The 16,885-nt window shown below is 35.4% G+C and overlaps 2 protein-coding genes across 2 annotated transcripts in view; one reads left to right on the top strand and one right to left on the bottom strand.

Moving 5' to 3' along the window:
• LOC126853146 (serine-rich adhesin for platelets-like) overlaps window positions 1-16,885 on the top strand; it is a 38,507-nt gene that overhangs the window by 3,217 nt on the left and 18,405 nt on the right. The window contains exons 6-7 of the mRNA XM_050598647.1: window positions 1,179-1,275; window positions 3,850-4,014. Of these exons, the coding sequence (XP_050454604.1) occupies window positions 1,179-1,275; window positions 3,850-4,014 (262 nt within the window). The remainder of the gene's footprint in view (window positions 1-1,178; window positions 1,276-3,849; window positions 4,015-16,885) is intronic.
• On the bottom strand, window positions 184-1,135 carry LOC126853172 (cilia- and flagella-associated protein 299-like). The gene has a single exon (XM_050598715.1). The coding sequence runs from the start codon at window positions 1,015-1,017 to the stop codon at window positions 184-186; it is 834 nt and encodes a 277-aa protein (XP_050454672.1). The 5' UTR covers window positions 1,018-1,135.

Here is a 16,885-nt window from a genome sequence, read left to right as displayed (position 1 = left end):
AAAAGCAATTTTATTTTAAACACAAATTTGAAGTTATAAATTTAACTTTTTTTTTTATTTATTAAAATACTCTTTCAATCGTCGCTTTCTTTACATTTTTTTGGGAAAAGGAACGAGTCAAGATTAATTTTGTAATTACGAAATATCTAATCAGAATGATAAAACCGAATGTTATTGATATTTCTAATTTTCAAGGCTGATTTTGCTTCTGGTCACATGATCATATAATATCACGTGCTCATAAAACGGGCAATGTATCCGTACTCTTGTTGTGTCTATACCGGGTGATGCGGCAGTCGGATCGACAGTAATCATCTGTCTATCGTGAATATTTTTAAACAGTAAACCACGTTTGGGATCTACAATCGGTGCGTAATTGCAAGTTTCGTTCAAGAATGTCCTTCCTGTTCTCCAGTGATAATACGCAAGATCTCGCTTGAGCGGCGATAATCTTCTCTCGCCGCGATAATACGGCAACCAATTTTCCGATTTGAGTCGGTCGCTGAAATCGATATAGGCCGATTCCTCGAATTGTCGTAGTTTTGTGGCGAACTGACGGACGAATACGATAGTCGACAAATAACCCAATCTGTTGGATCGCTCGCGTAGACCAAGTTCCTGCATTAACCTACCGACGGGCGTTATGTATTCGTAGGTGAGTACGTAAGGACGGTAAACGGGAAACAGCAGATTTTTCACGATTTGTAAGCGACGATAAAAGTTCCTTTCGCTTAGAATCTCGCCGGTACAGCGGTAACCGAGCTCGGCCAAATGTCGCGAGGTTTTACTACTTCGGAGATAGTAGATATCCACCGGACTCACTAGCGAGTCTAAGTATTCCTCGTAATTTTCAAAATCCAACAGTCTTCTATCACTGTCGATCTGCGTCCCGATGACTGTCATGTTGAAGAAGAGATAGACTATTAAATCAGTAATTTTACATTGTGTGTCATCGCGCAACTTATTTGAAATACCTTGTTGTCCTATATAAACAATCGAGACGCGCAAAATGCACATCCCAGCGAGAATATCGAAGTATCGACACTTTGACGCCTATATGTTATCGCGAGAATGTTACTCACGCAATAACAATTTTTATCGACAATGTCATGCCTGAGATTTATTAACCAAGACAGCAATGACGTGTCCTATTTTTCACGATCTATTTTTTTCCTTAGGATGAAAGGGAACGAATCCGCAATATGGGAGGAGTCGTCGTTTATTGTATGGGAGTCCTGCGAGTAAACGGATTTCTCAGCATATCTCGAGCTATAGGTAAGTCTTTGCGATGTGCATATATATATATATATATATATATATATATATATATATGTATGTATGTATGTATGTATGTATGTATGTATATATATTCTTTTATTACGTTATTATAAGTTTTTAATTTTATTTGTCTTTCACTGAAAATATTGCACCATGTAATGAAAATGTTTACGGAAAAACGTATTTTTCTCAGATTGTTTCGATAAGATTTTTACCACCAATTTACCGGCTGATCTTTGCTGCGTTGCGAAAGACGCGATACGAAATTAATGCACAAATGTACAGATGGAGACAGCGATATAACGGACGTTCGTGACGTAGTATAATCGAAAAATCGACACTGCATAGAAAACGCGAATAGCCGCGAATAAGAAACCGCGATATCTATTTCTTGACTAATAATTTAGATTTATCGAAGAGATATTGATAAAATCGCACGTGAGAATATAAAATTAGATCTAAAGTTAGATCAGTGATTGAATTCGCTTTTTTTTTAAGAATTTGAGTGAGGGGTGAGTAATCTGAAGTTAACTTTTTTAAATTCTCAAGATCAATCATCTCTAGTTTCCAAGAAAGTGTATTAGACAAGTATTGATGATGAAGATTTTATGTATAAGTGAGAATCACAACAAAAAATCTCTAATTGAACGATCGAACGCGTACGATATCCAATGTCAGGCTACCCGGTAGATATTATGTACAAAAACGCTTTTAATCTTTATTATTTCTGTTTTTTTTAATTTATGATTTTTTTTTTAATTTTTCCTATATTTGAAGTAAGATCTGAATTCGACAGTCAAAACGAGAGTGGCAATTCGAAATTTCCGTTGAACGGAAATTAGCACGATGGGAACGCGATTACATTGATACGAGACGCATTCTTTTTTCGTATTCATGGAAAATTCGAGTCGTCGATTGAAATATTTGCTGCAGGTCGCGTCCAAACGCGAGCCAAGTAAGGACGGGCAACGGGTGCCCAATTACGGCTTGAGACGCGACGCTTGTATGTAAGTGCAAAGAGGAGCTGGAAAAAATTCTGGCCGCGTGCGTCGGGTATCCTGTTGGTTCCGTTTGCCTGCTGACACAATAGTACGTGCAGTTACGCTCCGGGAGCGCTCCACCGAGTGGCTCGCATATCCGGAATACAATTAAAAAGACTATTTCTGCTTTCATCCTTAGCATATAGACACGTGCAAAGAGGCGAGGCCGATAGTCAAACGTTCATAAATTTCAATTTATAGTCGACGCGTAGATGACAAAGTGACCTTTGTCACGCAAATGATTCTTTTATCATATATATATATATATATATATATATATATATATATATATATATCGAATTTTATATAACGCCTCATATTTGATCAAAAATAAAAAAATTCTCGATAACTGAAGTTATATATATATATATATATATATATATATATATATATATATATACTTTTATATCATATTTGATCAATAATAAAAAATTCTCGATAACTGAAGTTATATATATATATATATATATATATATATATATATATATATATATATATATATAACTTCAGTTATCGAAAATTTTTTTTTTATTTTTGATCAAATATGAGGCGTTATATAAAATTCGATTCAACGGCGTGAATTATGTAAGCTCGACAGTAATGGCATGCTTTTTCCTCGAGAATTTTATTAAGCAGTTAACTCTCAGCTCTTGTTGCAACGGATATCCCAAGTGAAATAAAAATTTCGGAAAGTTAATTACGAAAGAAGTAATTTAATTAAAGCAAATGGGGTAATACTTTCTGTTACGTGATAACAAACTATTTCCATGGGTATGTACGTAGTTTTGTGTAGGCGAAGGAAGAGAAAAGAAGCGGCTAGTTCAGATTCATAATAACCGGAAGCGCGTTGCCGCTGGCGTCGTTATTTAAATTAGCCGCGCTATTCATTAAACAGTTAATTATAACTAATTGCGCGCTGCGTGGCATGTTTTTTACGTTTAAAATATCTGAATTACGGTTTTAGCGATGAATAAAAACCGAGGTAAACAGTTACCTCGACTACGATCTTAAGAAAGAACTGGACGGATCAACTACGTCAAAAGTTAATAAATCCAATATATTTTAAGATTTATGAATATGATATACACACAAATACAAAGCACTTTTTTTAACCTTTTAAAATATAAAATTAATAATTAATTTTTGAGTTAAAGTAAAAATTTTTCCTGTAGAATTAAAAAATCTTTATTTTCATTAATTTTTTGTGTACAGTAAAAATGTTAGTTTGATAAAACATAATATTTATAATTTTGAGATTAAATTTTATAAAGCAAATCTTTAACTCACAAATTAATTATTAATTTTCTATTTTAAAATGCTAAGAGTGTGCTTTTTATAGTCAAATTCATAAATCTCGAAATGTATTATATTTATTAATTTCTGACGTAGCTGATCCGTTCAGCTGATTCTTCCTTTAATACACACATACTTTCGAAGTCGAGCATTCCTTTCCGCTTTTTGCGCTTGCGCTTGTAATATCCACTTGAAATAGCGGAGAGAACGTTCTTTCTTAGTTTTTCTTTTTTTCCAGGCGATGTCCCGTATAAACCGTACGTTAGCGGCGAGCCTGAGGTCCGATGCGTGTCTCTGGATGGTACCGAGGATTTTCTCATAATCGCTTGCGACGGTTTGTGGGACTACGTTGATCAGAGGACCGCGGCGCTCCGCGTTTACCGGCAGGTGCTGCAGAATCCACGTAAGTTTTTTTTTCATTATCAGTAACATAAATCATAAATCGTACATAAGTCTCGCTGCACGCAAGCATTCGATAATTTCAAAATTTGAATTACATTCGATTCTTAAGCTATACGATCCTTATCTTTTAGTCCCGTGACTAATAGTATAACAGCTATACATATTTTAATAGCTACTGTTGAGATAATTTTGATAACTTTTTCATGTAGAATAATCGACAAGATTATTCTACATGAAATCATCGATCATACAGTTGTTAAATTTTTTTACATGCTAATGTAACATGATAATGCGCAAATTGCGGTAATTTTTAATTTGTAAAACCTTGGAAGAAAAAAATCACAAGGTATAATATTTCTTGTGAAAGAAACTTTTGATGATCATAAATAGCGAGGAGAAAACTGATTCAATATTGCCGTTCAATAAGTGCAGGAAATCCAAATCGAGTTATTTCCATTATCGTATCGCCCGTAAAGATAGGACGATATTCGAGAAGTTAAGAGAAACGATGTGGTTTTGTCGGGAAATATGCGCTAGAAAAGACGAATCTCTTTCTAATCTAGTCAATCTCCTCGTGGCCTTTACTTGTCATGCTCTGCTTCCCTGATTTCCGGAACGGATGCGACATAAAATTTGCGTAGTGTTTTATGACGCGTTTTTCCGTCGATCGACAACGACACTTTTGGTAAGGCATGCAGAAAATGACTTTGGTAATCCCATTGTTTAAACGAACTATTCGTTGACCGATCCGTTTCTCGTAGATTGAGCTACTTTTTTACCAGGAGAGATGAGAAAGCGAGAAGGAACAGCAGAAATAGCAGGTGAGCGAGAAATTACCACGATTTCGTGCAGATGCACACAGCTGTGACATAGAGATATTTTTATCATCCTCACCGAGAGAGTAAAAAAATGTTGACAAATTTTCTCGCGTTTAATAGTTTTAATAATATATTAAACTTTTTTTATTGTTAAGTCATGACTCTTTGCAAAATCACGTTGATTAGCTATAACTTTTTCAGTATGTAAACTTTTTTGAACCAATAACTTCCAGCACAAAATCCTTTTTCGAATCTTGCGAATTTTGCTCAGACAATGATATCGTAATTGAATCGTCTTTCTCATCTCAACTGTAAGGCGCTAGATCTCGCACATATTGTGTGTTAAATTTTCTCTTCTCGCCATCGATCGCTACGCCTCACGTGGTTTTGTTTCTTTTTTTTATGGTATTGAAGAAAGGTTTAGCAAACGTATAACGCGCACCCGAATACTTCTCTTGCCCTCTTCCTTCGTCCTCGGGCGAGCTAAGTCGATGCCTGGCGGCTCCTTCGATCATTCGCTCGCTTGTCATCCGTTTGCACGGTCGGCCGTCTTCTCTCCCATCGCCAGAACGTTTTTCCTTCGATTGATTTTTCGCATCTTAGTTGGTGACTCAGTGATTCACAGTGATTCATAGTGTTCTCGAGGAGGTGGACTTCGGCGTGCATATTAGGAGTCCGACCAATAAGCTTTCGCGTGAGTCTTGGCTGGTAAGTCGCAGACCACCCGCAATTGATTGAACCGTGAATAATGATGGAAAGATATATCTAGTAATCTTTAAAAGAAAACGCTATTTATTAAGAATTCTGAAAACGCTACTAAATAATGTTGGATGCTTTTAGGATTGAATTGAGATCTCTGAATAATTTAGATCTCTGAATAAATAACGGAATAAGTTTTTAATGACAATATTAACAACTAACATTTGTTGTTATTTTGTAATGATTATTAAAATAATTTATCATTTAATTTATCATACTATTTTAATTACGTGACAATATTTATCGATTTATTATTATTACCAATTTATTACATTGTCCTATTTTTCTGACATTTTCAATTATCTCGCTCGATTTTATTTTTCAAGATTTTTAGAGCTTTTTGTAATTAATATCGAGTGTCCAACATTATCTCGAAATTAATGCTCGTCGATCATGGATGGACATTATCGTGCTCGTATATCTTATATAGAAATCGCGACAGAATATTGCACATAAGACGACGAAATTCAACATTTTTTTCTTGTGAACAAAAAAGAAAGAAAGAAGAAGAAAACTAATCGAGCAATGGGCGCATGGCCGACTATTGTTGTCGGGCGAGAGACGTTTTCCCAGCGGCGTTGCGTCCATCATTCATCGCGAAAGGAGTCCGGAAATCTCTCCCTCTCGCGAAACTACCGTATTGTCGTCCGCGCAAAAATATGTCTACCCGTTAGGAAGTGTGCGATTATCGTCGCCATCCGCCGCGCCGACGTAATCTTTCTTCCGCGCTTTTACGCAAAGGAATTTGAAAATTACGTAAATCCTGTGCCGATTCGCGCCGTTGAATTCCGTGTAGAAGCTGCGCTGCACCGGATTTCGATGTAGAATGACATAAATTTTAACACGACAATTTTTAGAAAAATTTAAATTCTTAACGATATTGTTTTGACATCAATAATTTTTTTTTTCAATCACAAGTAAAATAATTGATTTTAAATCACTTTATTGACTTCAAGATAACTTAAAAATCACCTTAGTCTCAAAATCTCAAATTATTTATTATTATTTATTATTAATTATTTATTAAACAATAGACATATCTACGCTTAAAAATCTTAACTTTGAATTGCTATATACAAATCGTAGCAAATGATAGAACGTATTAATCTTTCCTTGCTTCAGGCGGATTGATGAAAAGCGTAAAGGTCAATATATCTATGTATACGGCACGGTGAAACTTCGGAGGAGAATGCAACATCCGCTGCATCAAAGATCCTCTCTATCCCATCTCGCGTTTCTGCAATCGTCGATTCGGGAATAACGCACGGAAATAACGCGTTATTCGCATATAGAATCACGCGATGTACATCTAAAATTGACGACATTTGTGCCGGCACTTGGGAAAGATATTTCGCGGCTAGTAGTAAAGAACGCGGTTGGTCGCGCAGCATCCCAGAAATACGTCGGTGATTCTGTTACGCTCTGACGCATCGTTGACACGATGCATAGTCTGGCATAACTTTGCTCTTCGTATCTTAAACAACATTCTGTATAAATCTTTTATGACTGTTTAAATCTGTAATGATAGCACAGCTGTACGTTCATTGCGCTTTGCTATTGGGACTAATAATAATTTATCGGGTACTAAAACGTATATTTCTTTTTTTTTTTTTGCCGGGCACAGATGTGTGTTTATTATATTACATTAATTACGTACAAAAATTGCCCTGAAAGAAACCATTAAAATTAAAAAATCGATTTTTTTAGTTATTTTAAAGATGCTATGTTTTCTTCAACGAAATTGCTTTAGTTTAATAAGCAAATAAATTTGTAAATTTTAATGGAAACTCCGATATCGATTATTTGTAACGACATATACAAATTATCTATAAATGTATTGTTTAAAAAAAATTATATATTTAACTTTATGATTCTACATAACACTTATTACCACATGTTCATTTTAAAACACATTGGATTGATAGCAACCGAAATAATACTTTGACAAATTATTTATTTGAATATAAATTATCAAAATTATTCGCGTTTAATTCTGATATTATAATTAATTGATGATATAAGTAAGAACTTGTATTAAAAACTCAAATTTCTTTATTTTTATTGGTTGATTATCGCTTGGTTCACAACTTTCTAGTAATAAACCATTAACGAAACCAGTTTCGTTTAATCTCGGTTAATTGAAATCTTTGGAAGAGACGCGATTCGGCTTGGCTCGACTCGGCTCGGCTCGGCGCATGGCAACAGTGCAATGGCGTTAAAATATCGCAATAAGGCATTAAACAAAGGAATCCGGGAGGAGCTGAACCAAGACCGCGGTTACTGAAGCGAAACGCCTGGAGCGTTTCTTCGTCTCGAAAGGACTCGTCGGGGGAACGAGTACTTTGGAGAGAAGGGGAGGATAAGGATGAGGATGAGATGGGAGGGATCTGAAGGAAGGGGGTATCCATTCACGAGGGATCGCGCGAAAGGCGAAATTTGGGTTACACCAGTTTCTTATTACCGAGCTACATTCTATCCGTTAATGGTTCCTTATGATCTTGTCTTTTATCTCCCCCATATCCTTTCTAAAGGGCCTCTAAATGATGATTAGTGTACCTTCATGTTGAATAAATACAATATCAATTACTATAATTTTATTTAATTGTAATATTAATTGTTTTTTATAACATAATTAATATTTTTAATTGTTTTAATTTTTTTACTGTGAATGCAGAATGTAGCTTACAGTTATGAGAATGTTATAATTATTTTAGTTGTTTTTATACTTGTAGGTAAACATATCTTTTGTCAATCATTGCGTTTTTGTGCCAGGTATTTAAATACACATACAGCAGGTTTAAATTTTGAGCGACAGTTGTAATAAACTCGAGATAAATATTTTGAAAGATTATTTTCAGATATCTATTTTAAAATTTGAACTAACTTTTCTTATTAAATTTAATACTTGGTTAAAATTATTTTAGATTCGTAAATTCATATACAATAAGTAAATTCATGTATAATATGCCTACTATTTTAACCTTGAAAATAAATATTGTTTCTTTCTAGTGATATTATTTAGAAAAAGGAGAGAAAAGAGAGAGAGAGAGAGATAAACAATTAAATAATTTATTTTATTTGTAAACAAAGAAAATCCATTTAGTTACATAGAAAAACAATCAAATAGATATCGAGAAACGAAAAGAAAATAATTAAAGTAATTATGTTGGAAGTAAATCTTCGCAGGAGAAATCGACACCAAACGCAAAATCATTATTGGACATCTGGGACGTAATATTCGCTGGTATTTATTTTCGCCACGCACACCGAGTGCATACGACCGGTCTGACAGTGGTGGACCTCGTCCTCAAAAAAATCGGTCGAAGGCCATGATCGAAGAAATATACTCGACTCTCCCTCTCTGGATAATCCGCGAACGGCGAGACCGATCGTTCCGTATCTTCCTTTTCGCGGCTGCGAAAAAGCTCGGATATGCCTCGTTATTCCGTACGATGATCGGCATTGTCTCGCATGAGAACCGCTGAACTGCAATAGCGTTCACGACGATCGCCCGTACAGTCATCGGAGCAGCTTAACCGCACGCCGGATGATTCATCTCAAGGATCCCGTCCGTCTTAATCCCTCCATATCGCGCTCATCCTTGCAGCTTTCGTCGCGCGATGTCTGCCTCAAGAACAGATTTCTTTCTTTAGATTTGTGTATTATAATAATGTTTTATATTACTAAAGAGATAAGATTATTATATAAGCGATAAATTTATTGACGAATCTATATATTTATATATAATTAATTTTTTTTAATTGAAGTTTTAAATTTGATATATATTTAAGTTAAACGTTTCTGATTCTTATCGAAATCGAACATGACTTCAATTACATTCTTTTAACAATAAGACATTGATGAGCAAGATATCGTTAATTTTCTCATCATCGAGACGTTAATGAAGCCGGATACAATCGCATCCTATGTTATGGTCGAAAACAAAACTCAACCAAGGAAAGGCGAGGCGAGACATCTTCATGCTTTTTACACTTATGACGCCAGCGAGTAGTTCCAATTTTAGTATAGCGAGCACCGAGACATTCGTATCTGACTCACGACGACATTCCCGACATTGCTCGCCGGATGAAATTGATTTTTTAATACCCATCGAGCTTGCGTGTCAAGCGCGTTGGTTCCAAAAGAGGAAAAGTCTTGGCCGGGAGAACCGAACGAGACCCCGCCCGTATGAAAAGGTAGAAACGAAACGGCGGCGGAGACGACGCTCTTGAAAATTGCTTCCTCGCGATGTCACTTCACGACGAAGGCTAAAAATACGAACGGCCGCTTCTCGACGTGTTAGGGCTATCTACACGCAGTCAGCGTTTGAAGGATTTTAACAGCTGAAAGGCATTTCTCGTCCTAGGACGCGCGACACGCCTAAGGTCGACGACCTCATCTTTTTCGAGAGCGATACATGTCGGGAACGACGAAATGCTAGAGTATCGTAAACTTGGTTCCTCTCGAGAGGCACTGACCTGCACAACCTGACTTGGGCGCGATTTCCACGAATTAAGCAGATATCGCGAATGACGGCGATTTTCTCGCTTCTTATCCAAGATATCGCTTCGTATCTCAAAAGCCAGATAGTAATCTAAATTGTATTTGATTATTCTTATCCACAATCAGGATATTAATCTCTTGACGCACAGAGAAAAGAGATAAATTAAAATCCACTCTAGTATGTATCTTATCAATTGTAAAATCCGATCTCTTTGTTGCTTTCAAAGGGAATAAATATAGGATGCTGTTCGAGAAAAATAATTGAATAAATACGCGTCAGTTGCCAAGAAACTTCATCAAATTTTTATATTGCCTATCAGACGGATTCTTGATTGATTTAAGAACATTAAGTTGCAATGGCTCGATTATTTTAGTTGTATTTTTACGTCATGCTTATCTGGTTACATCATTCTGACTATCTTTATCAAGAATACCCCATTAACGACTTCCGTTTAGAATCTGAATGCGGATGTTTATTCAGAATGCATGATCGACACTTCGAATGTAATAATAGTTCATATGAGAAAAACGGGGGAAAAAAACTTTCTTTTCTGCCATCGTTTTCACCGAGGCAATGAATGACGCGAGCTTTCGTGCTTTTGACGATGATAAAAGCGATGATGTCACCGACGGGAGTGGTTAATCGTTACGAAGCGCGTGAAAATATATATATATTATGCGTGTGATATGTGCCATTTGGTACACTTCCTTGTTCGCGTCGGCAAGTATCAGCCTCTCTGCCACACCCACAACTCTTCGGTCCGAGTAATTGCGAGTTTTAGACTGCACGCGTTTTATGACTATTAATTTATGCGATTTTATTTTCTTTAATTATTTCTAATATGCGAAAGAAGAAAGTAGGCCGGTTAGCATGCTTCGTTCATTGCGATGCGTATAATGATCTAGATATAAGTTACATATTTCTCGCGGAATATCTTGTGCGCGAGTTCAAGGAATTTTATTTATAACATTTATTAATCACAAATGAGATATTCTTTTTGTTTGTTTTTTTAACTTATAATGTATAATTACGGTTTAAAATTAGATAAGATATTAAAATATTTCATAATAAAGAAGAAACGAGAAAAGGATATTTATAAATATTATGCATTTTGTATTTTTCAATGTTTATACAGGGTGAGTCCAAATGTTGCAGCCAGACTTTGAAATTTGGGCCCATCCTGTAAAATGTTTTTAAAAACTTAAATTTATTTTTCTCTTACTAATTGTTATAAAAACAATTTTCAAAACATCGTGTTTTCTTCATTGGTCCATTTACTCCATATCATGCGGTCCCATATTTTGCGGTTGCTGTATATTATGTGGTTACCGCATATTAAAAGAGAGATGGGCTCACCATGTTTCTTTCTTCTCGTCGCATATTCATAAAAAAAACTTATTTCAGTACGTAAATAAAAAGTGCGTCAGCATCTGATGGATCGATATTGAGATATTTTACTATTTCAACACGCTTGTTGTTATTTCTTATGACTTAAAAAAAAAGGCAGTCCATTTAGAGAGAGTGTCGAATTACATCATACATTCTTAACAGTTACTAACAATTACGTGTTATTATATAAAATGGACCGCTTTATTTGTGAGCGATTAATTGATTTTTGATTCATGTCGTGAACGAACGCGTTTCTCGTAGAAAAAAATTCCGTCGCGTCTCGACGACTTCTCATAAATGGAGAAACCAGCGAATTAAAGCGATGAGTTTCCAGTTTCTCGTTACGAAAAACACTTTCCAGGTACATAAATGCACATCTCGAGCAATTTACGCCCGCCAAGCAATATATCAGTTTGATAAACTCAAAGTTGAGAATGTGTATTATCTCATGAATGTAGACACCGACTTGTAACTGCGTAAGTAAGCGCAATTTTAACACCTTGAGCTCGATAATTATATGGTAGATTATCGTCGAGAAAGTCACTCAAAGCCAAGCGCGTCGGATTCGCGAGCGTCCGTTACGCTTGTACGATCGCGTTCGCGATCGTTCCACGCTGCGGAGATCGAGCAAAAATGATCCATATTCATTGTGGTTTAAGTCCGGTCATTTTTTTCTTTTACTAGAGATAATGCAGAATGTGGCGTATGTAGAACCGCGATAGATCAAGGTTACCACGTAGAAAATCAGTATCTTTTCGTGGAAATATTTCCAGAAAATCGAAAAAAATCCGAAAAAATAAATTTGTAGCTAAATTTAAATTTTATATATGTAAATGTATTCAGTCTCTAATATTTTTTCCAACAAATTAAACTTTTTCTATATTTTATTTATCGAATATTTATTTTGTTATCTACACGCGTAAATTTCATGAAACGTATGACCGCTTCATAAAGATAGGAATGGAGAGATTATGTCATCTCTCGAACACGTGACATTATATCGACGATTTATGGAAATTTATTTTTCAATTACCGAATTCTAGTATTTGTTATCATATTTAACTTGAAGATGGAATATTCGAAAAAAGCTTAGGTGCGAAATCTCTCGAAATAAAAATTGTCAGTTATAAGAGAGAAAGGCGGCTAGACTAGGATAAACTTATTCACTCGGCCATGAATGTGCGCTGTTCTCGAATTCCTTGCTAATGTCAAAAGAAAATGAATTAGAGTCAATTTTATAGACTTTTTCTCCCTCCCTTCCTTCTTTTCTTCCTTGACGTGGAGTCATTAATAACGTTAATTAAATAAAAACCTCGAACTTGTCAAAATTCTATTGCGTATAAAGGTCGTTCATCCTTGAATTCCGCCGACCAATTAATTTTATTTATTTTTACGCTCTTAACAAATTAATTATTTTTTACAAGGTTTCTTAGAGTTTAAGCTTGCACGAAGATGCAATTTGTTTTATTTATAAAGATAGAGATATAGACGGGGAGAAAGAAGAAAAGGGAAAAATGAGTCAGGAAAATTACATGCCTCGGAAAATACTTATAATAGCTTCACGGTCAGATTTATATTTAAAAAGGAAAATATGAGAAAAATTATTTATATAATTACAGTTATTTAAAATTCCACAGATTCGAGCATGTCTTATCTTAAAAAAATGTTTTTCATATATTTATTATATTATTTAATATCAATGAAAGAATGTATAATTCATTTCTTCCAAATTCGAATCTCGAAATTTTCGAGTCTCCATTGAGGCTTCAATATCAGACTGCAATTTGTGTACGCAATTTGTCGCCTAATTTTGGATTCGATTCGGCTTGTGTGATCGACGTTGTATTTTCGAGCTGCAATTTTTGCGAGCGAAAGGTTCTGTCATGCACGACAGGAAAAAGTTCGCAGCTGTCACACTATAGGTGAGTATTGACGTGCATCCATAATTCGCCAATTATACCCGACTATATATGAGTCATTTGCACCGATCGATCGCTGAGCATTTATAAAATATATTTTACGAATGCCGTTAAAAAAATAGAACTTGATGATTTCACATATCTATTATCTATATCATCTATAATTTAAAAAATTCATACTACGAACATTTGTTCTCTTGGATGAAGATTGATCTCGCTTTTATCATTAACCGATTAACGATGAACTTATTGAAAGAGTATAAATGTTTATTATACATTATCTAAGTACTAATAACAATTTTTTTATCGATTATTAATAATATCCAAATATTATTAAAATATCGGGACTATAAACCGGATCACAGCGCGATCGGACGGTTATCGTCGCGTGGCAACGCGATACCGTAATGCGTCGTATCGCTCATTTTCATGTACATACGGACCACGCTAGGTACTCGAATGAATCATGCCGGCCGGAATGCGATGTAGCAACGCTCACTACACAGTGCTTTTCTCTCCATGCTTCGCCTTGTGGATCGGTAAAGGGTGAAGGCGCCGCGGCACGTCCGCAACACACGCTTCGCCGGTTTTCTTTCTCTCTCTCTGTCTCTCTTTCTTCTTCCTTCCATCCGTTCGTCGTTTCCACCTCCTCGGAAGTCGCCCGGATGCGTGCCGCGCGATGTTGTTGCGTCACGTTCGACCCGGTGCGATTCGCGCGGAGCCGAGTAGAAAACAGGTTTTTGTGCACTGACAGCTCGCCTTTTTATAAATATATGTATTTTATTTTATATAAAATATATTTTATATATATTATTATTCGGTTATATTTTCTTTTTAAATTTTTTGTATAATTCATATTCATATATATATAAGTGACAAATGGAATATTTTGCGTGCGTGTGCGTAGCTTTCTCTGCAAATTGATATTTTTAAGCATCTCGGGGAAGGATACTTTTGACGTTCCGATACTTTACACACAATGTGATTTATTCTGAAGCCTTCGAGAAAAAATACTCTGAAAATCTAAAAAAAAATTATACTTTTTTCATAGATATATTCACATAAAAAGGACATAAATTCAAAGATGCTCTTGGCTGTTCTATGAAAAAAATTAAAAAAAAAAAAAATACCAAATAAAAATAGAAATAATAAAATACAATTCGTGTGACAACTTTGAAATACTCGGTCTCCTTTAAACTTATGTAAAACCAGTAAAACTTGTCGTTTTCCGACTTCAATTCGCCCGTGAAAAATTCTGCTGTCATCGTCGCGACGTTATATAATTCAAAAACATAATTTAAGAGCCAGGTTTCCAGGTGGTGAGAATATTAGCTATGATTCATCGTGTCGCATAGAAAATATTAAAATCCGTGTAAATACTCTTAAACGTGACCTTGGTCAACCTAGCTATTTGCTGGAGAGGCCCATGATCCTCTTGTCCATTAGACTCGAACGACCCCGTTTGTTTCCTCGTTTCGCGCCCAAGAGCGCAGCTAATTCTCAAAAATAGCACGTGTTTATTACGCTAATTAACGCCGTCGTTATTTCGGGTGCGATGTGGCCCAACCCAGAAAGAAAATGGTAAAAGTAGCTATCATTTAAGACATCTATTAGAGAGTGACAAAATCAGCTGATTATTTTCTGTTTTCATATAACGCAATAAATGAGCAATATTGATATTTTTAAATAATCTACGATATTGATGATCAATAATTATATTTAAAAACGAAAATTATAAAGAGGAAATATAGTATCATGTAAATATATATAGGGTAAGAAAATTAGAGGTGAATCAGATATGTAATAATTTCGTATTATATTTATTGTATATTGCAATTTTTTCTTCAATCAATAATATGTATTATTAAATTCTTGATCTTTTTATATCGTATGTTTGTGTGTGTGTGTGTGTGTGTGTGTGGTCTGCAAAATAAATTTGACCTACATACATTTTATTTATATACTAAATATTTGCATGTAAAATGTAAATTTAAATAATGTTCTTTTCATATATAAAAAAATTCGCTAAAGTACAAATATTATAAGTTTCAAGTTTTTTTTATAGCAGAAATTATATAGTCTGAATAAATATAAAATTGATGAGAAAAAATAGTTTTATGTCAAGTTATATATTTGCGGTTGTTTGTTCTCTCTAGCTATGTTATGACAACATTTTAACCGCGAAACAGAAACGCGTTATTGTGGTGCGCATGTCATTTAAAATTTATGAAAAATTAAATTAACCAATATTTTTTTAACTTTTAGTATTAAAGTAGATTTGAGTGGCACAGAAATAATTTTTTTTTTATTTAATGTAATATATCGCATTTAATATATTTTATACATATAATATATATTCTTTGTCTAAAGTTCCTTTCTTGAATTAATAATAACACTGTTTCAGTCATTTTTCTGAAATTCCTTAAATATGACAACACGACGACATATCGTTTCGATTGATCCTGGTTAAAAAGGAAGAAAGGCTTTTTATTGCATATCATAAACGAAGCTTATTGAATATTTCATACTCTTTGCGTTTCTCCATATTTATATTTACGAAATAACATTCTCTCATCGACATAAACAATCGCGCGAGAAGATCAATCGTGCTGATTAAAAAAGAAACTTTCTACCACTGGTGAAAGCAGCGATTGAAAGCAATGGTATAATTTCGATGAGTTCAATCTTCAGTACCGCAGGTACAGAAAAATTATATCGCGAATTAGGAATCGCGAATATCACGAGGGTGACGTTCCGTGATGAATCATCGGGTGTCATCGGTTATTTTCGAAAATGATCGTACGCATTACATTGTATTTATTACCAGAGTTTAAAACGATTGCCATCTGTAAAAGATGGAGAAAAAAAAGTAATTTTTCTCTTTTATAAAAATTGATCGGTTCATAAAATAAAAATTCCGAAATTCTGCGTCGCAGAAACCGAATGGACACCCCATATAAAATGTACGATGGAGCAGCCGGCTGGCTGGCGTACGAGGGGTGACATGAGTCATCCTCGCTCGCGCCGGGGCTCGGTGGTGGCGACATCCGGTGGCGGGGGATGGTAACGAACCGGCGAGCGAGAAGACGCCGGCGACGAGAGGATCAGTCGTAATACGCCACGCCCGGTATAAGGTCGTGTAGCATCGAACGATTTGAACATTAACTTGGTCCGCGCGCGACGTCCGCCGCCGCGGTCAGTTATTACTCCTTTTGTCACCTGGAACACCTGTGTGTGTATACTGCGTCGCGTCCCCGCGGTAGGAGAGCGTAACGTTCGTCTCGCCGATCGGAATCTGCGTGAAATTCCGCCGCCAGTCTTCCTCGCGACAGTTTTAATTCTCAACGGCACGAACTTACGAGTGGACTTGCGAACCTTTTTTGTGGAATCCTGCTACCTGAGTCCGTCCGGCCGGTACATCGTCGCTTCTAACAGAGCGTGAGTCATCGCTACAAATTTTTTTTTTTTTGTATGTTTATTTTT

This window comes from Cataglyphis hispanica, chromosome 11, assembly GCF_021464435.1.
Source record: "Cataglyphis hispanica isolate Lineage 1 chromosome 11, ULB_Chis1_1.0, whole genome shotgun sequence".
Taxonomy (NCBI): domain Eukaryota; kingdom Metazoa; phylum Arthropoda; class Insecta; order Hymenoptera; family Formicidae; genus Cataglyphis; species Cataglyphis hispanica.
Note: the sequence above shows the minus strand (reverse complement) of the source record. Positions and strands in the feature narration are given on the sequence as shown.